Source organism: Simochromis diagramma, unplaced genomic scaffold, assembly GCF_900408965.1.
Source record: "Simochromis diagramma unplaced genomic scaffold, fSimDia1.1 OVJJ01000669.1, whole genome shotgun sequence".
In the NCBI taxonomy this organism is placed as follows: domain Eukaryota; kingdom Metazoa; phylum Chordata; class Actinopteri; order Cichliformes; family Cichlidae; genus Simochromis; species Simochromis diagramma.
Genome location: NW_024387458.1, coordinates 2,950,538 through 2,970,726, shown reverse-complemented (window position 1 = coordinate 2,970,726; position 20,189 = coordinate 2,950,538). Strand labels below are relative to the sequence as shown.

Here is a 20,189-nt window from a genome sequence, read left to right as displayed (position 1 = left end):
TTTGTGTCAGGATCCCTGGAGACCTTTTTGGGGTGTACCCCCTCCCCTGCCCTGCAACCCTGAATTGGATGGATTAACCTATATATACACGACACTATGAACATAATGTTTCTATACCTGTCATTTCTGAGTAATAGTATACAACGAGTACATAATTTAATGAATCAATTAACACATTAAAAAAAGAAAAGAAATTGGAATAAAACAAAAAAATAGAATGCAAAAAAACACATTATTGCAAATTATGAGTATAAAGATTTTTATACTCATCATTTTATTATTATTTTTATTAAATATATATTTAATGTTATGTATGGTAATCATTTTATGATCCAAAAAATGTTGTTTTCAAAAATAAAATAAAATATTACATCAAACACTTTTTTTTATCGAGGAACCGCGTGGACTTCAGTGACGTGGCGCGTTTTGGTCACCTGACTATAGTGACGTGTAACTGAGCATGTAAGCAGGAAGAGCCTGACCAAGTTTCAAGATGCTAGCCGTAAGTAAGAGCACATTTATTTCCTATTTTTTTTAAAATAATGTCTTAGTGTGGTTAACAGCTAACGTGAGATTGTTTAAGCATTAACCGTCAGTAAAATTATTTAATGAAGCTGAAGAATGTTTCCCAGCTCGGTTGGACATCTGTGGTGCTAATATTGCTAAGTAGTTAAGACGCTAACATTTCTGCTCAGCTACCGTTAAAATAATGTTTTTAAAACGGATCAAACGATGAAGTTTTCTACTCGGAAAAAAAAAAACCCACGATCAGAATGTTCGCTTTAAACCTGTATACGGCAAATTTACGCTAGAGGGCATCTGTTGTGTTGCGGTGTCAGCTAACGATTGCTAAAGTTAGCATCAGCCTGAACAAACATCAGCAAACAAGGTGACAAAACGTGAAATGAAGCTACATCCTGCTAACGTGGCAATGTTTGTGCTGTTTATAATCCGAGCAAACAAAAGTGTGAGTTTTAAACTGTCTCCTGGCACAGAGAAGCTAAAGTGACCTCACTCCAATCTAATCAGCTGCTGTTCTTTAAGCAGCTGGTAAGTATTTGTTTTTTCCAGTTTACAGGTCAAATTCACTTTAGGTTATCCTGCTAACATGTCAAAACAACTTAATAAGATCTTAGTGTTAGGCCTGCTCTGTGTTTGAGCTGACAGCTGTTAGAATGCAACAATAATGTAGAAATGGCATGTTTTCAATAATAATAACAACTGTTTGTTTATTTTCTTGGTACTCTTGTTGGTTCTAACTTGTTAAGTGTCAGCATTTGAAGATTTATTTTGCCATTTAAGTTAGTAAACTGAATCTCTTGATAATATAGGAATACAAAAATTATTACCCCAACAACAGGAGTGTGTTTGGAGGCATATGAAGTTGTACTGTGAGGACTTGGAGTATTTATTTATGATGTTAAAAGCTCAGAAACAACCTGTTACAGAATTGTGTATTAGTATTACGAAACCTCCAGATTTCTGTTTCAAACAGACTGTTATCAATCTTACTCCTCTGATGATCCCTGACCACAGAGAGACGAGGCTTTTTTTCCACATTGTTTTATGTTGAGGTTTAAGCCTCTTCCTTATTGATCCCTCAGGATACCAACGATGAAGACGTGTCTCTGTTTGATGCCGAGGATGACGCAGGGAAAAGGTCGAAGAAGTCAGGCGTTAAGTAAGTTTGCAGATCGCTGAAGGATTTAACATTTTCTCTGCAGAGAAGATAGTTTATACTTCATTAAATTATTTATTTACATTTCAAGGAAAAGCTTTTGCTGTTTGTTGTGCAAGTCACTACTTGATATCAAGATAATAATGGCTAATGGTTTGTGGGGTTGTGTTTGGTATGTTTTCACACTTTTACAAGGACTTCACTGATCTGTCTGCTAAGTTATCACTATCATCTGATGTGGGCTAGTTGACTATTAGAGACGATATTTTACAATGACTTTTGCTGTTGTCAGAGACCCATGTTTAAGTTTTACACTGAGCAAAAAAACAAAAAGATTTTTTAAATGTTGTTATTATTATTTGTTCTTATTAATAATAATGATTATAATTGTTATTAATATGACACAATATTGGTTATTGATCTGTGTGGATACTCCATGTCATATTAAATTAGTTAAAAATGTGTCACCAGGCATCCGGTAGCGGCCTTCTTCCACCTCTTCTTCAGAGTCATTGCCATCATCGTGTACCTGCTCGCTGAGCTCATCAGCGGGAGCTTCATCGCCTGCATGGTCACAATAATCCTTCTGCTCTCATGTGACTTCTGGACAGTAAAGGTGTTTCTCTTATCACTTTAATATCTCCACTGTAGTGATGGAAGGAGTTGTTGTATTGATTATAATTAATGATCTTTGTGGGGCTTTTTTGCTTTTTGTTGTGCATTTCTTAAAGGCAGAACTCAGAGGAAGAGTGGACCAGATGAGATAAAAGTTTTATCAGGAGCTTAAAAGCAAGATTGGAAATCGTCCTAAAAGCTTGCCAACTGTTCTCACTTTTTGGTTATTGATTATTAGTTTTGAATGAATTGTTGGTGCTCGGATGAGATGATGAGCAGTCGTGAGAAAAACATGATGAAGGTTTTGGTCATAGATTCAACCATCGTGTTTTTTGACAGACAGTTCGGAGCCTTGGAGACCTGATATTCTACAGCCGGTACTGCAGGCATCCAGTCATAATCATGATGAGTTGAGGCAGAGTTTACAGGCCAGTCTGACATTTGTAATGTGCTGTTTTCTGTATTTGATCACTGTAGCTTCACTACCTGCAGTGAGATTTAAAGACCTCTGCTTTCTGGACGTTTGTCATTCACTGGTTCTTGTGGATGTGTTATTGTGTGCTGATGATGTTCACGTTGAATCGGTTTAAATAGCCTCATGGTAGTGAAGTCCACATAAACTAGTCCTTCTAAAAGCAAATCTCACAACAAAACTGCCTCCTTGGAATGAATCTGAATCCCTTACCAACAGAAATGAACGACTGAAGAGCTCTGGGATTAATTTCAGTGGTCACTGGTACAGTGGTTAGCACACTTGCTTGGCAGGTTGCTGGTACGATTCCAGCTGGAGACGCAAATCCTTTTTGGGGTTAAATGGAAATCATCTGGTGGGAAACTGCCAAATCAAGTGTGCGGCGCTATGTGCTGTGGTGACGCCTTGGGGCAAAGGGGCAGTTGAAAGCAGCATTTAAACTTTTACTGGAATAGAAAAAGTGCATGTAGAAAATCAGGAGCTAGATCTGATAAAAGATCTTTTCTGCAGTATCAAGTATGTGGTGCTTTTTACCACACAGCTGAAGCTGTTGTGGCCCTTTAGTGCGTACACGTGTCGGTCAGGGTTGATGTTTTTTCTGTTCGGGCGATCGATTGGCTCATCGAGTGCCTTTTTTTTGTTAGTCTTGTTTAAATCTGCTGTAGAATCTCCTTGGATAATAGCTCTGGTTTTCCTCTGTAAGTCAGATGTGCAACTGGACTCGGTTTCCAGAGTTACACTGTTACACAAAGACTTGTGTAAATAATTAAACCTAGGAAACAGTATTCAGATCGAGCACCTTGTGAATAAAATTTGCCAGAATCTCCATAACAAAGCCATAAATCTCTCCATCTGCAGAACATCACTGGGAGGTTGATGGTTGGTCTGCGGTGGTGGAATCAGGTGGATGACGATGGACGAAGCCACTGGGTGTTTGAGTCGAGGAAGGTGAGATGCATCTCTGCTGAATCTGCTCCGGCTCCGACACGGGGCTTTAGCTAAACATGACCCTGACCTGTTGCTCTGTGTCAGGTTGCTCCGTCCAGATGTTTACTGTCAACAGGCCTTATCGTGTTCGCAGACGTCTAACTGAGATATCCTGTTTCCTTCTTCTTCAGGGTACAGGGAAGCAGCAAGCATCAGATTCAGAGTCCAGGATATTCTGGCTCGGACTGATTGTTTGCCCCGTCCTCTGGGTCATCTTTGTCTTTAGCACCCTGTTTTCATTCAGGATTAAATGGATGGTAAGTTGTTAGATTTAGTGATTGGACAAATGCTGTTTTTCTTATTATCAACAAATCCCATTAAAACTCAGTTACACCTTTATTTTCCTCACAGCACTGAGAAAATAAAACCTAGCTCCTGGCTGTGTCTCTCAGCTCTAAGCCCACTGAACCCTATTAGTTCTTGGTGCTTTCTTAAGTAAAATTAGACAATAATTACTTGGTAAACATGAGCCAGTGTTTCCCTGCTCTCACCCTGCATCTCAAGCTTGCTTTCAAAAGTTTTCCTGCTGCACGAGGGGGGACGCAATTCTGAGTAATATCTCTAAGTTTTAAGGTAACTTAATTGGTTTGTGGAAATTTGTTATAAAAAGAATCACTTATCACTATCAGTTTGCAGCTCACAGACGATGAGACTCGTTGGCTCCTTTGTGGGACTTTTATTTGCATATAGACTGTATATGAAAGATGGGCATAGCCGTCCTGTGGTTTTGGGCTTCATAGTTTGAAGCCTCAGTGTTTTTGTTTTGGCTAGCAGATGGCTAGCAGCTACGTTACCTAAAACCACCTAAGAAAGAAGAAACGGTCCGTAGAGGGTAAAAAAGTTCTCTGTGGAGTTTAAGATGAGTCTGTGTGGACGGACTCACTTTGGGAGACACCTCCAAGTGGCCCCAAGAGAAACGTCACCTTTTAAACTACAGGTTTTATCCCTCGAGATTGTTGTTTGGGAGTCAGACACAGGAACACAGTGGACTCTTCCAGCCTGAATGCTCAATGTCTGAAATGCTCACAGTGTGATTTGAACCGTTATGAGGTGATGTGTCAGACATGCACCCAGTGTTTTCCCTGGAGGCTATATGCTCGTTTGAAGTTCACATGACTTGATGCAGTAAGGTCCCAGTTAAGGTTAGAAGTCATAACTTTTTAAAAAATTAAAACTAAGATCTAAATCTTTGCAAGGAATCATCATAGAAAAAGACACTCTGATGGTTCCAGCTGTTGGCCCAGACAACAACTGCAATCATAAACTCCCTGTGACTGTGAGTTACTCCCTTAAAAAGATCAGTGCATCTCTTTATTGTGTATTCAGCATGTTCTCACGTGTTCTGGGAACATACAAGCAGTGAAGAGGATACACGTGGTTCACCTTCAGCCTTTTCGTGGGATTTATTGATAATAAGGGGAATATGAAATATGACCAGGGTTTATTTCAGAAAACTGTCGTCTTCCTCACAGCCCGTCGTGATCATGGGCGTCGTGCTGCAAGGCGCCAACCTGTACGGATACGTGAGGTGCAAAGTGGGAGGGAAGACCAGCTTAAAGAACATGGCTACCAATTATTTTGGACGACAGTTCCTCAAACAGGTGAGTTTAAATAAAACACACAATAAATAGTCTTTTAATTAAAAGCATTTGTCCTGTTTCTAAGAAGTCCTTTGTGTTTTTCCTCCTCAGACGCTGTCTAAGGAAGAGGAATCGTAGAGTGCAGCTCTGCGGCGTTAACACATCTGCATTATTCTCAATGCTCTGATATATAAACCTTCTTTTTCTCAGTGGACATGGGCAGGAAAGCGTTCTCAGAACTGGAAAGGGCAGTTTTTAATTATGTGCTTTCTTTAAATGACTCAGTAGAGTTGTCTTTATCTTCCACACAGAGGTCAGAGGTGTGTTTTCACTACCTGAGGTCCAGCAATAAATCCTCTGATTACCGAGAACTGCATGAGTGTAAAACAGCTGACGCGTCGGAGTGACTGTAGTTTGTGTCGTAGTCTCACAGCTCCTTCAGATTTCTTCTTTTAGTTAGATTTCATTGTCTCTAATAACTTTATAAATTAACAGTAATTAAAGAACCTTTGAGAGATGTCGTACAGACATTTTGGTTTGTATGAAAGTGTGTAAAGTGTAACAGGAGATTTGTAAATATGTAAGTGAACAAACTGTGTGAAGCATCTTCTTTTGTGCAAATACATTTGTAACGTTTTTCCGAACTGGGTGCTCGTGTTTATTTATGCGGAGAGTCCAGAAAAAGTTCCAGCTTTTTAAAATGCGGGAGTTTCTAAGAAAAGAAAAGTGTCGAATAAAAAGAATCCTGTTGGAGATTCAAGAAAAAGGATATAAATAAGATTTGTTTCCTTTAACCAGCACTGTTCCAGGGTTTTGTTTAATTTCAGAAATTTATAGACTCAAAAGTAAAAATATTACTTAATGAACTGAGTTTAAACATTTAGTCTGCAAATTCCACGGTCTGTTATTTATTTATGTAATTAGTTATGACTGTGTTCTTCATGCTTTTGATGTGTTATTTTAGTACTGAATGATACAGCGACCCCTAGGAGTTGGTTCTCGACATTGCATGTAATGGCATCTTTCCCAACATTTCTTTTTCTCAAAAACTTTGAGAACTCTTGATTACAGTTCACAAATAACATAAACATTTAGGCGTTTGTATAAAAGTGCCTGAATAACAAAATATCAGTGTTGAAAAGTTTTCTTTAAACTCAGAAATCTTCTGATTTACATTCATAGATAATTACCTGTGTTTGTCTTTTGTAAATAAAGTTTTTAAAAAACATGTCCGGGATAGACACCCCTTACCGGAAGTTGGTGTATTTGACCTCCATAATAAAGGTGACACATTGTCTAGCAAAAAGGGCTACTAATTGTGATAAATGTGGGGGCAAAAATCTTATATTAAAGGATATAAAATTTTTAAACATTTAAAAATAAAATTAACACTTTTGTGGGATGTGCACCCCATACTGCTTTACTCTGTTCATTTTATTGTCATACAAACAGTAAATGCATTCATTTCTAAAGGTTTTTAGGTGTGTGCGACACAGGTTTCACAATTTTAGTTAAAGACTATACAGAGAAAAATTACTGTGCTCCATAATAAAAGACAACTGAAGAAGAATTGTGTCTTTACTTTCATTTGCAGTTAGAATAAGATATTAAATAAAAATACGTAATCTTGATTCAGTACAAACTGATTGGAGGAAAAAAAATCGATGAGCATTTTTTTCACTTTTCAGTTTAGTGCCGATGGCTATTTTATTTTGAAATCCTAACCGGAAACCCTTGCCCTGTTACGGCTAACCAAACTAGCTTAACCGTATCGCTTTTAGCTATCCATGACAGCGGCTCAGGGGTGTCGTTGTTGTTGTTTTTATTATCTAAATCGGTAACTTAGTCACGTTTTAGCCGCCGAAGAGACTCCTTTGCTTTAAATTTCCTCCAGGATGATTCCTACGGAGGATGCGTCCGCCAGGAAGCGGGAGATCGAGGAGAAACTGAAGCAGGTCAGACAGCTGGTGGCTTGAGAGGAAGGAAGCTTCCCTTCGAGCTACAACCCACCAGTGTAGCTCAACACCCGCGTTTAAAATGATGCTTATTGACCGAAAGAGTGTCTTTAATGTCTTCAGAGTGAAATGAGTGAGCGGTTGGTTTTCTTTCTGCTGTTACAGGAGCAGGAGACGCTGTCGTTCATCCGGGAGAACCTGGAAAAGAGCGATCAGCTGACCAAAAACATGGTAGGACGGTCCAAACACACCCAGGGACAGCTCAGGCTGACACTCATAATTCTCATAATTAAAGGCGGTGGGCTGATCTCCATTCGATAGTACTTTAACCCATAATTAAAAATAAAGCCTCTTATTCTTGTACTTGGATTGAAATATTTACTTATAGTTTCTATCATTTCTATTATGAACATGAAGCGTGAGTGAGATGATGAAAGCAGCCTGTGATGTCATTTTTCAGCTTTCACCCCACTTCAGCTGAATCTCTTATGTGACTCATTATTTAAGGTGCTATATTTAAGCTGCTTTTATAGCCCAACTGGTTTTTGACCTGTATTTCTTTCCCAAAAGGTCTCCATCCTGTCTTCGTTCGAGAGCCGCCTGATGCAGCTGGAGAACTCCATCATCCCGGTTCACAAGCAGACGGAAAACCTGCAACGGCTGCAGGAGAACGTGGACAAAACTCTGTCTTGCATGGATCACGTCATCAGCTACTACCATGTGGCCAAAGACACGGACAGGATCATCAGAGAGGGGTGGGGATGACCTTCGTATGCAAATGTTTTGTGGTTACACAAACTGTATGTATACTAATTTTCATTTTTCTGTCTCAGACCTACGGGCAGACTGGACGAGTATCTTGCTTGCATTGCACGAATTCAGAAAGCTGTCGAATACTTTCAAGACAACAACCCAGACAGCCCTGAGCTCAACACAGTGGTAAAGTATCTGCCTCTCTGAAATTACAGTTGTGGTAAAAACGTTTACAATCCACTCATCATGGATGTCATGGAAAGTTTTTTTTTATTTTTTTTATTCCATTCCAAAACCAGTGTTGATGTGTTTTCCAGTCTGAACACGAAGTCCAAGTTTTAACAGTTTAGTTATTGATATGAGGTGAAGTAATAATTTGGAAGTAGTTCTCTTTTTTCATTATTCCATCCAAATGTGAGCACCACTGGGAACAAAACAGCCCCATAGCATGATGCTACACCACCATGCTTGATAGCCAGTACAGTGTTAATAGGTTAGAAAGTGTCACCTTTAGTCCTCCAGGCACACCTCTTGTCATTGTGGCCAAAGAGCGTCAGACTTTTCTACCTTCTAAGGCATTTGGCTCGTCCATGCGGGCAGATGCAAATTTCAGTCAAGGTGTGTTGAAATGGGCTTCTTCATTGGTTGACACCCTCTCAGTCCACAGTGATGTAAAACTCGCTTCTCGCTGGACAGTGATGTGGTGTCCAGCTGACCCCGGTTCATGCCAGGCTTGAACCTTGGTGGTTTCTGTGAAACACATCTTTTTATATACTGGCAAAGAGAAACTACCAGTCGTAGTTAATCATGAGAAACTAATAGGTTTTGGCCTTGTCAATTTAAAAGACATTATTGGACCTTCATCACTGCTTAGTAAAAGCTTAAAGTGACTGTATTTATATATTTAAGGCTATATGGACTTCTTGGAAAGAGATGGACCAACCTGGAAATAATTAAAAGCCCCAAATAACTGTCACATTTATGCCTGTGATGTGATTGACTTTCTGTTTTTGGAGATCTAACGAGGTCGATCTGCTGTCATAACATTTCAATCCCGACAGATTCTGTGCCCTTGTGTGTATTTCTAGCAAAATACATAAAATGATCCGATCGCAGCTTTTTCTGAGAGTTCAGATTTCTGCACAGTATTCTCGACCATTTCCTGTTTGCATCCAAATGTGTCGTGGTTCTCACAGTACTACAGTGAAAATATTCCTTTTAGCCACTTGTGTCTGAAAGAGGAAAAGCTATCTGAGCCATTAGTTCCACGTATTTAGCGACTGAACAACACTATACACCGCGTAGCTCTCTGAATGAATCATGCTGTTATTCCTACATTCATTTATGTGTACATTTCACGCACTTCTTCCTCACTGCAGACGTCTGCTTCAGTCTCCGTGCCGTTCCGAGTTGGAGTCACTAATTCCATGACCGTATCTTCTTCTGCAGAAAGCACGCTTTGAAAAGGGGAAGGAGCTGCTGGAGGGCGAATTCCGCAGCCTCCTGACCCGCTACAGCAAACCTGTTCCCCCCATCCTCATCCTGGACGCCATCAGCGTGGATGAGGAGCTGGAGGTCCAGGAGGATGTGATGCTGGAACACCTGCCCGAGGCCGTGCTCCAGGACATCATCTGCATCGCCGGCTGGCTGGTGGAATACGGACGTAATCAGGGTACAGCTGTGTTTGTTTGTTGGAGGTCGCTTCCTGTTTAAAGGAAGTTCTTTACCACAATTGCAAAAATCATCTGATTGTTGGGCTTTTCTGTCTAATATTGGAGGTCCTCTACCTTACAATCTATAAATCATCTTACCACCAGAGCTGGGGTGATGTAAATCATTAAATTGGCTTTGAAATGTGCAGGCGGTGTAGAGAAACTGGAAAGATTGTGTCTAATTTTGCTCTCCTCTTCCTGCAGACTTCATGAACGTCTACTTCCAGATCCGCTCCAACCAGCTCGATCGCTCCATCAAAGGCCTCAAAGAGCATTTCCGCAAGAACAGCGCCTCCTCCGGTGTCCTCTACTCGCCTGCCGTCCAGACCAAGCGCAAGGACACGCCAACTAAAAAGGCCCCGAAGAGACCAGGTCAGCAACAGATGCGCCTCATTCAGACCGAATCCACAATCACGCCACTCCAGTCTGTAATCCCAACTCGCTGTCCAATCCGTCTTCCATAGATCAACCTAACAAACACGCATGATCCTGCATAGTGACGGATATTATACACTCTTCACTACATCCACAGTCTGTTTCTGTCTCAGGTTGTCCTCCACAATCTCTCTGTAATCACTCAGTTCACGAGCTGTAGCGCACTTCTACCACACACTGTGTTTCTCTGTGATATTACACCCTGGTCTAACTAATCCTTCATCCTCTCCTCTTTCATAATCCCTGTGTTGTGATGACAGTCTACATCCCAGGTAAACACAAAGCTCTAGCGTGTGCCTCGTGCTTGCTTGTGTACGTCAGATGCCACATTTCACGGCAAATCAGAGACAGCGTGATGGTTTGTGTCGTTTTGTTAGCAGCTGAGACAGCAGAGGTTTATTTGTGCTGTTGAATGGTGTAGTAGGTGATCCAGTGGAGATTTTAACCTCTAGTTTCACGGCAGAGCGTTTCGGTGATGAGATGAGTAAGGTGGAGGTTGCCACCAAACCGCTGATAAACAAAACTTGATGAAATTTCTTTACAATTTTACTAGAAATGAATAATTTGTAATTGCATAGAATAAAAATTATCATTTATGATTGAGCCTGGCTCTATAAGATTATGTGTAAGGATTAGCCGTAGTCTATTTTCCTGAAATTTAGTTGATTAAAACAAACAAACAAACGTATTGTTGTGTGATGGAGAAACAAAGTCTTCATTATCAGAGTCTAAGAGTTAACAAATACACCTGTACATGCATGCATACAGAGAAACTGCTGTACTAATAACAGGCACTCACTCACTTTAACCCTCAGGCGACCCAACAGAATTAAAGCATAAATTAGGGAGGAAGAGGAAGAGCTGGCAGAGCGCTACAAAGTGACCTTCAGCGGCCTCCTCGTGTACATGTTTCTGCACAAACTTTCAGAACAGACTGTGTGAGATCCTGACGTCCTTTAACGGGGCTTGTGATCACAGCCAGAGAGCAGCAGAACTGACAGGTCTGTTACTGATGCCCTGTTCTCCTCTCACATGAAAGCAGGTTCATGCTGAGCACAGGTGGCAGACGCTGTGATGTTTCCAGGCTCGTTCACGTCAGATACCAGTCCTGTCGCAGGACTGATGCCCTCCTACGGGCCTGTCCAGCTCTCAGCCTGTCTCCTGGTAACTCCTGAGACCTCCTGGAGGAGCTGGATGAACCTGAATGGGCTGTAGGTACCGACTCATGTCACCAACAGTGACAAGAGACTAGAGTCAGGAGGGGGGAGGAGAGAGCAGCAGTCTGCAGTCACCACTTGCTCAGCCCTTTTAGGCGGTTGTGTCATTGAGGCCTCTCCAGGGAACCTGGTGTCACTTTGATTTGGACTTTCAGAGCAGCAGAAATGGATTCACAGCGTTTATGATAATAACTAACTGGACATTCCTAAAGTTTACCTGTCTTTGTGTTTCTAGTGTGATGATGGAGTTTTAATCTGTTCTACTTACGCTCACTGCTGCCATGAAACTAAAGGCTGCAGTGTGTGTGTGTGTGTGTGTGTGTGTGTGTGTGTGTGTGTGTGTGTGTGTGTGTGTGCGTGTGTGTGCGTGTGTGTGTGTGACAGGTTTATAATATAACTGTGCTGTTAGTGTTAGTGTTGATTCAAGGAGTTTGTCACCAGCTGATCGCCTGCTTTACCTGCACACACCTGGTTAAAGAGCTGAGGTCAAAGGTGAAACAGGTGAACCCTCTGACTGATCTGACGCATGTGCAAAAATACGCACACTTCCTGTCACTGTTCTGGTTTAACAGTTTTCTCTAGCGTCTGTATGAGGGCTGCGTGATTAAGGTGTTTGTTTTAGACAATAACTTTAATCTTGATGACTTAACAAGATACAAATATTACTGAAACTGAACTTTTTAAGAAACCAAAGCACAAAAGTGTCAGTTTTAGTCATCTTGGGTGCGTTTGAGAGGATGTGTTTGATTTGTAACAAAAAAGAACAATGAAAGTGAGGATTAAATGATGATTATAAGATTATTGAAACTCTCGTAATTTAATGAAGACTTAAGGTTTTGACTGTTACGCTATGTAACTAATGCAATGTCTTTGACAGCTTTTGGATTCAGCTTCAAAGACGATGCTCATGTGCGTACTTGACAAGAAAAATTGATTATTTTATTTCGTTTCTTTAATATTTTCAATAACTGGAGAAACAGTGAAAAAATATATATAACTAAGTAATAATTTAATAAGAAAGCAGGAAAATAAACTGTTCTGTTGCACAAGTAGTCAAACCAAAAGCAGGATTTTCTTTAAATCCCAGATTCGACTTTTTGCTTCTGTTTTTATTCAGTTGCTCTTTAACAGGAGATGTCTCTCCTGCTCTAAGAGTCCAGAAGTTTCGTTTTCAGGGCTTTAACTGTGAAAGGTAAGGAAAGGAAGAAGCGGTTTTTTTGCACATGCAGAGCAAATCAGAGTTTTTGGTACGACTTCCACTACAAACAGCCTTATTGGACTCTAACATGACGACAGTGTTGCTCTGCGATTGCTGCACATCTAAAGTGTTTGCTAACACGCTAACCTTTGCAACTGTGTGAGTTTGACAAATACGTGACTAATAACCTTTCATGCAGAGAAAAAATTATGTAAAAAAAAAAAAAAGCTGAATGCACCTTTAATTGTGCTGCTTGCTTACTAACTCACTAACAGGCCAACAGTTTGTGTTTAAATGCTGTAAATATGAATAATCTGCAGATTTTTGCATCTCTAAACCATGTGACAGACTGTTTATTATTCGTAATAGTAATAATAATCGTAATGATAGATATGACTGTTAATTGTATTAATTGTGATGGCTGTTTATAACTGATCTAACCTGTTTATTCTCTGACATCACCCCGGCAGTGTGTGTTTCAGCACACGTGTCCTGTAGTGCTGTAGTTTGTCTCTCGTGGTGTTAGGCTGTGCCTCCCCCTCCTCCCCCACGTACAAACCTCTGCTGGCTGCCTCGGTGGTGGAGGGATGTGGTGTCTGTGTTTCATCACTCACTTTCTAGCTCTCCCTTCTCTTCCTTCTCCTTCTTCTTCTTCCTGTTTCTGTTTCTGGGCTGTCTGGACCTCGCTACCCTCCTCTGGACTCTGTCTCTGTGTTTCTGGGACCAGGGACCATTCGCAAGGCTCAGAACCTTCTGAAACAGTACTCACAGCATGGGCTGGATGGGAAAAAGGGGGGTTCTAACCTCACTCCTTTGGAAGGTAAAGCACCTCGGTCTTCTCTATGCTGACAGTGTACTGTTGTTTCAGGCACACAGAACGTCCCCTCAGTCACAACAGCTAGTCGCTGCGCATGTTTGATGAGTCATAAATCATCTCTAATCGGTCTGGAATAAAGACAGCTGATACTACAGCTCATTAATTTCGACATGCAACCAAACGTTAAGAACAAGCGCATCCATCCTGATAAACTTCTTCACTGTTAAAGGTGAAACTTGGCTTCAAGGTTTCAAACTGTTGTTTGGAAGCTGAATGCAAAGAATCACCGCTATGATTTTAATCCTGAAACACGGATGTATTATGGTAGAAATGTCAACTGATGTTTAACTACAGACAGACTGTGCGCCCATGCAATACCACTCTGTACCACAAGGTGGTGCAAAGATTACCTTAAAGTATTTCCAAACTACCTGTTTTTTTTTGTTGTTGTTTTTTTTTTTTTTTTTTTTTAAACTGCAAATGATTTCCGCGTTTGCACATTAAAAATATTTGATGACGAAATTTTTGTTTATTTCTGCACAAACAGTTTTATAATTAGAAAATACATCAATAATATCCAGATAAAATCTGCTAGGCTGATAATAATTTGCCATAGATCGTATAATAAGATTATACATTAACCTTATTAAGTAATTAAAGCGTGGGAGCGTCTCACCCGTGTGGAAGCGTGTCAGGATGGTTTTACTTTGAAAACCTGCGATCAGTCGAAAGCTGTTGTGATTTCTGTGCAAGCTGATTTCTGTCTCGTAGTTTTAACACACTGACTGATTCAGACATCAGTCGATGCAGAAAACAAACCCCTCTGGGTCTTTTGCCCCCTCCCCCCAAACTTGTGGGCGTCCCCTGCTTCTTTCCCCCGCCCCCTCCCCGGCTGGTGCTTGCTGGTGGTCGGTACAGCTGCTCCAGGTACAGGTTTGTCTCCCCCCACACTCTCACCCTCTGGCCTAGTCACGACCCCCGGTGGTTTGACTTGGCCTGTCTCCTTGCTGTCCCGCCCCACCCACCAGGTTACGATCACGACCTGCGGGTCAAACACCTCTCTGACGCCCTGACCGAGAAGCACGGGGCCGCCACAGGTGAGTGAGGGCACCATGTGGGGAAAAAGAAGGAACACAGATGATCTAAAGAGGCGGGCTTTCCTGTAGATAAAAGCACACCCACTGCAGCTTTAGCACTTTGTATTTTCTTTAAATCCAGTTGCAGTCAGAACACATAGGTTTACTTTCAGCTTCAGACTCCACGTCTGATGTTGGATGGTTTGATTTGCTGGCTGACTGAGCTTTTCCACCCAGGAAAGGATGATGTCCTGGATATCGAGATCGACTCTTACATCCACTGCATCAGTGCCTTCGTCAAGCTGGCTCAGAGCGAGTATCTGCTTCTGGCGGAGATCATCCCCGAGCACCACCAGAAGAAGACCTTCGACTCCCTCATTCAGGTCCGGGAGTTTTGTTTGTGACATTTTTAGAGCATTTGAAGGTTTGATTAGGGTTTAATGTTGGATCTGAGCCTGACATTAGCTTACACAGGTTCAAAGACTTTTAATAAATTGGTTTAATAACAGCTTCAGGATCCTGGAAATCTCTTTTCTGTGTTGTATATTGAATATTTGGTTTTTTGGTCAGATATATACTTATAATATATGATAACAGTTCATGCTCCTCCACAGGAGGCGCTGGACAACCTGATGCTGGAGGGAGAAAACATTGTGGCTGCAGCTCGCCGGGCCATAATGCGACACGACTACTCAGCTGTCCTCACCATCTTCCCCATCCTCAGACACCTGAAGATGAACAAGTCTGAGTTTGATACCACGCTGCAGGTCCGAGCTGCACCCCAAAAAACTCCCAAAACGTCTGCGTATGAGAGAAATGAATTACTGTAATGATGTGTTGTGCTGTCTGCAGGGCACGGCGGCGAGCACCAAGAACAAGCTGCCCACCCTCATCACCTCCATGGAGACGATCGGAGCCAAAGCTCTGGAGGAGTTTGCAGACAGCATCAAGGCACGGAGCTCTCATTTCTGTGTGTCACCACTCACTGCTCAGTAACTCATAATTCATGACTTCTTTCTCCTGTGACTGCAGAATGATCCTGATAAGGAGTACAACATGCCCAAGGACGGGACGGTCCATGAACTGACCAGCAATGTAAGCTGATGCTCCGTTACCTCCCGGGTTAAATAACACCACTCATTTATTTGCTCTTTCTACACTTCAGAGTCAACACCTTCCTGCGAGGACTCTGCTGTTCGTCCGTCTCCGTGGGGACGGCTGATAGCTAAGAGCGGAGCGTCTCCATCTAATGATTAATCCGAGCCGAGCTCACCTCCTCTGTCCTCTCCTCTGCAGGCCATCCTGTTCCTGCAGCAGCTGCTGGACTTCCACGAGACAGCTGGAGCCATGCTGGCCTCACAAGGTGCAGCCACTACAACGCAGGCATTAGCCTCTCGTTAGCATAGCTGTCCTGCTGCCTCGCCAGGCTGTGATGGTGTTACACGCTTTTTTTTTTTCTTTTATCTTTCATATAAAACCACAAATGTAATTACTTTAACTCTTTCACCCATAAAAACGAGATTTGATGACCTCCCCGGTGCCCTTAATGATGAGTATCTTCAGTATTAATCTATTAAGACGTAGTTTGACAACCATTAAAATAGTTTCTGCGTATTCAGGGACCACCATCAATAACCTTGGATGCAACCCAGTGATTTGGTTCCTTAAGCGTCTGAAATGTGACAGAAATCCTCAGTTCGGAAAAGCTCTCCAAGGGGATAAGAGTTTGAGGAGTTATGGCTGACATGCTGATACCGAAGCACATCATTTCACACCCTGACGTTTGGTTTCAGAAAACTAAACTTGTAATGGTGAATATACTCAGCTCAATGCTTCAGAAGCAGGGCTTTTCACACCAGTGGCTGACATTACAGTGGCTGCAGCCGTCTTTTATTTACAGCTTTTTTTCAACAGTCTGGTTGTCCAGATTCTCCAGACTGCAAAGTGTTGCTTATGAATCCACATCCGTAGGTTCGTTTTAAACTGACTCTCATTTATGAGGCGACCAGACTTCAGATATATAAAAGCAACTCAATTTCCACACTGTCGGGCTCCCAGGTTGTCCCTTCACTGCTCCTTCATCTGAGGCTGTTTTCACCTTCAGCCCTCTTCCTTTTTCCTTGCCCTTCTAATTGCATCTCTCTCCTTTCACACGGAGCCTCTACACATCCAGCATGTGTTCAGGTTTTATAGGCGAGTGTTTGTGGCTCCCTCCTGTGCTTTGATTATCGCAGCTTCGCTTCGCCTCCTTTTCCGCATCCGGCTCTTTTCGAGCCCTCGACCCCTCGCTGCCTGGCTGATGACTGTTTGCTTACTCTGCACTAACTATTCTCTTCTAACCTTTTTGCACTTGTGCCTCTTTCTCTTTCTCTTGTCCTCTGCCTTGCCTCGGCCCTTTTAGTACTGGGGGACACTTACAATATACCTTTAGACCCCCGAGGTAAGCATCAAAGAGAGACTGTGTAGGCCCCTCATGAGGTCAGCTTTGAATGTTTTCAGTTTGTTTTGGGGGGGGTTTGAGATAAGAAATTAGCGGCCACATGCATGCACTCTTTCAAAAGTGCATCTGTAGCTTCTGCTGCTAAAATCTTCTGTATTTCTTACAGAGACGAGTTCGGCCACCAGCTACACCTCCGACTTCAACAAAAGGCTCCTCAGTAGTTACATATGTAAGCAGAGATGCTGTGCACTGCCTCTGTGTTAGAAGTCCTCGTTTTAGTCTGTAAGTCATCATTTTGTGTTCTTTTGTTCTCGCAGGTAAGGTTTTGGGGAACTTGCAGCTAAACCTGCTCAGTAAATCCAAAGTGTACGAGGATTCGGCTCTGAGCGCCATCTTCCTGCACAACAACTACAACTACATCCTCAAGTCGCTGGAAAAGTAAGCATCGTTTCCTGTGTCAAAATAACCGCCCAGTCTGTGCAGAGAGCAAACGCCAGCTTCAGTCTCAAAGTGGCCTGACTTTGGTCGCAGGATCACTAAAGCTAGTAATAACGTCTGAGTCTGGTTTTACGTGCATCATATAACGCTCATGACCAGGAGAGCATGCCTGCGTTGGTCAGCTGCCCGGACTTGGGGTGGCCGTGGGTCATCAACCAGTCAGAAGCTGGGTGGACCGATCCCTGCCTTCTCTTGTACAGAAGCTGATGCATCCTGAATCCAAAGCACTTTAACAGTACCTGTCCGTTTACCATTTACACCTGCAGGCTGTGCCAAAATCCGTCTGTCAGTCATCTTAGTAGCTCCTGCTGAGAAACCTACACGTCAGCCACGTCATCACCTCCTGAAAATATTCAACAGAAACTAAAGTCTTGAGCAACCCTCATTTAAATAAATAAATCAAATTATATAAAACGTGTTGTTCCCAAAGAGAAGGACTTCAGAAAGGCTTTCAGTCCAGTTTCTGAACCTTTTTCAGAGGACACTCCTTCACACTGACCTGTGACTCGTTCAAGCATAAAAACAACTGCAGACTATGGAGGAAACAAGCTACTAGTAAATTAGTTAAGATCAGGGTTTGAGGTCAAATTCAATTGTTCCTACTTTTCTTAAAGCTCAGTTTTTTGGTTGCCAAGGCGCCGACTGTCACGAAACGGTTTGTGGTCATAATGACAACGAAGGGAGTGGAACATACACGTGAACACGGGGCGGTCTAAGATGAGCTGCAAGTTAGTTCGGGATAAATGCTTTCCTGCGTCCTCAGGTCTGAGCTGATCCAGCTGGTGACGGTGACTCAGAAGCGAGCGGAGACGTCCTACAAAGAGCTCATGACTCAGCAGATCGAAACATACCAGCGCAGGTGAGCGAATAAAAGCTTCGCGCGTCAAACTCGAACACGATTTGTGTCTTTGTCTTCACGCCCGTGCTTTTTTTGTTTCCGCCTCAGCTGGCTGAAAGTCACCGAGCACCTGACAGAAAGGAACATGCCCGTCGTACAGCCCGGCACCAAGGTCAGCATTTCTCCTGTGGGAGGTGTAACACTTAGCAGAGATGTTAGTAACGAACGCAGCGCTCAGTGCGTTTGATCAAATATATCCAGTATCTAATGGTTGTTATGGAGACCCGTTCTGCTCATCCTTATTTTTATTCTTGGACTTTATGAGAGTAGCTTTGCATGATTCACCGGTCAATATAAGGCTTATTATCTTATAAACTCATACTAAGCCTTGGTGCTGCCTCTCGTCTGTTTTGTGCAACTGGAGCTTCTGGCTCATACACATGTGTGTTTTGTCTTCCTCCAGCTGAAAGATAAAGAGCGACAAGTGGTTAAAGACAAATTCAAGGTGAGGCTGTAATCAAATGAAGTAAAACGCAGCTGTTACTGAGTAAGAAACTGACGTCAGTCTCTCTTTGTCAGGGCTTCAATGACGGTTTGGAGGAGCTGTGTAAGATCCAGAAGGGTTGGGCCATCCCGGACAAAGAGCAGAGAGACCTCATCCGGCACAATCAGAAGAAGGTGGTGTCTGATGCCTACAGAGCCTTCCTGCAGAGGTCAGAGACGCTCTCACACAAACAAGTCTGGAGTCGAGGATTTGACCTAAAACATCGTTTCGTCAAATGTTCTGGAGGCAGATGTTGATAAGAACATTATTCAGATTTCTGCGTGGGACAGGTTTTTAGCTAATGGGTGGTCAACAAGAATATGGAGGCTCTTTTTGTTTTTTTCAATACTAATCTCACCTTTAAGCTGTGATTCCTTCTGTGAAATGGAGAAAATAATCACAGAGCATCTCGGGATCAGTGAATGCTCTCTTAGCCCGTTGCTCTTTTTTTACATAGCTTAAGATGGCGTGCCCCCTTTTAGTCACATTACTAAACTTTAGAAATTTAGTGCCCTCATCTGCTGCTCATGCTCAGATGTTCTGTTGATCCCGACACCCTGCGTGATTTTCCTCAAAAATCTCTTTTTGCAAACCTCCTGCATGATCGGGGGGTGAAGCTGCCAAAACTGGTGCATCAAAGGATCCTGAAAGTTCCCTGAAGGTTCGAGATGTCACCTCACATGTTACCAGCATGCATGCATGTGACGCCTCATAAAACCACCTTCTCTTTTAATTTATAACCACAAAAATTTCATTGCGAAACATAGTGATGTTATGACATCATTATGTTGCCTGGCAACCACCTAACAACAAACAGCTAAACAACACTGTAGCACGAGAATCTGATTAAGACCCGTTTACTGTCAGAAACAATCAGCTGATTCTGAGAGGTCTGCTGTTAGGCACCGATTTATTTTAACGGAGTGACTTAAATGTAGCGCTTGTCTTGAATTAGGAAAATGTGACCTAATAAGAATTAATCCATAAGGCTGAAATGATCTGCTCGGATTTCTTTCACACTCATATTTCATTGTTCACGTTTCTTCCAGATGTGCCAACATTTCCTTCACCAAGAACCCCGAGAAGTATCACAAGTATCGACCGGAGGAGGTGGAGGAGATGATCGAAAAGCTGTTTGACACATCCGCCTGAGGAGTCTCCTCTTCCCCACCCCAAAGAAACACGGGCTGCTACGCCTGAACCCCCCCGCCCGCGCTGCTCTCAGCCTTGTAGTGTCTAAACAATGTTTTGTACAAAGACGTGAACTTACGTATTTATGTAATTTAGCCACTGCAGCTCAACATTTCAGACAAATAAAAAGGGAACTCTGACCGAACCTGCGTGCTGGTTTGTTGTGATGCAGACATTCACACT

At 42.4% G+C, this 20,189-nt stretch overlaps 2 protein-coding genes and 1 long non-coding RNA gene across 12 annotated transcripts; all 3 read left to right on the top strand.

The window, feature by feature from the left end:
- The first annotated feature begins 388 nt into the window (after window positions 1–388).
- Window positions 389–5,976, top strand: tvp23b (trans-golgi network vesicle protein 23 homolog B (S. cerevisiae)). Of its 2 annotated transcripts, none has more exons than XM_040014262.1 (7): window positions 389–502; window positions 1,605–1,681; window positions 2,150–2,294; window positions 3,624–3,713; window positions 3,884–4,009; window positions 5,225–5,353; window positions 5,444–5,976. In XM_040014262.1, the coding sequence occupies exons 1-7, from the start codon at window positions 494–496 to the stop codon at window positions 5,468–5,470; spliced, it is 603 nt and encodes a 200-aa protein (XP_039870196.1). In that variant the 5' UTR covers window positions 389–493; the 3' UTR covers window positions 5,471–5,976. The 2 variants fall into 2 exon arrangements, with proteins under 2 accessions (XP_039870196.1, XP_039870197.1); XM_040014263.1 differs by having other exon boundaries at window positions 451–506.
- A 1,084-nt stretch (window positions 5,977–7,060) lies between these two features.
- On the top strand, window positions 7,061–20,151 carry exoc7 (exocyst complex component 7). Of its 9 annotated transcripts, none has more exons than XM_040014259.1 (21): window positions 7,061–7,287; window positions 7,453–7,518; window positions 7,858–8,042; window positions 8,121–8,226; window positions 9,490–9,712; window positions 9,957–10,124; window positions 13,330–13,422; window positions 14,448–14,516; window positions 14,733–14,878; window positions 15,110–15,262; window positions 15,348–15,446; window positions 15,528–15,590; window positions 15,792–15,858; window positions 16,897–16,935; window positions 17,102–17,164; window positions 17,253–17,373; window positions 18,197–18,292; window positions 18,380–18,443; window positions 18,735–18,776; window positions 18,851–18,984; window positions 19,865–20,151. In XM_040014259.1, the coding sequence occupies exons 1-21, from the start codon at window positions 7,228–7,230 to the stop codon at window positions 19,965–19,967; spliced, it is 2,160 nt and encodes a 719-aa protein (XP_039870193.1). In that variant the 5' UTR covers window positions 7,061–7,227; the 3' UTR covers window positions 19,968–20,151. The 9 variants fall into 9 exon arrangements, with proteins under 9 accessions (XP_039870193.1, XP_039870185.1, XP_039870186.1 ...); XM_040014251.1 differs by lacking the exon at window positions 14,448–14,516 and adding an exon at window positions 10,448–10,459; XM_040014252.1 differs by lacking the exon at window positions 14,448–14,516.
- Window positions 11,764–12,866, top strand: LOC120723019. Its single transcript, XR_005693654.1, has 2 exons — window positions 11,764–12,566; window positions 12,646–12,866. It is a non-coding gene; the product is annotated as an uncharacterized LOC120723019 (long non-coding RNA).
- Window positions 20,152–20,189: the final 38 nt, after the last annotated feature.

Bases quoted from the DNA above. Each gene is read 5' to 3' on its own strand.
- tvp23b (XM_040014262.1), top strand. The intron at 2,295-3,623 runs GTGTTTCTCTTA...CTCCATCTGCAG, and splicing joins GTGACTTCTGGACAGTAAAG to AACATCACTGGGAGGTTGAT. The intron at 4,010-5,224 runs GTAAGTTGTTAG...TCTTCCTCACAG, and splicing joins CATTCAGGATTAAATGGATG to CCCGTCGTGATCATGGGCGT.
- exoc7 (XM_040014259.1), top strand. From the start codon at position 7,228: ATGATTCCTACGGAGGATGCGTCCGCCAGGAAGCGGGAGATCGAGGAG. The intron at 7,288-7,452 runs GTCAGACAGCTG...CTGCTGTTACAG, and splicing joins TCGAGGAGAAACTGAAGCAG to GAGCAGGAGACGCTGTCGTT. The intron at 17,165-17,252 runs GTAAGCAGAGAT...TTGTTCTCGCAG, and splicing joins GCTCCTCAGTAGTTACATAT to GTAAGGTTTTGGGGAACTTG.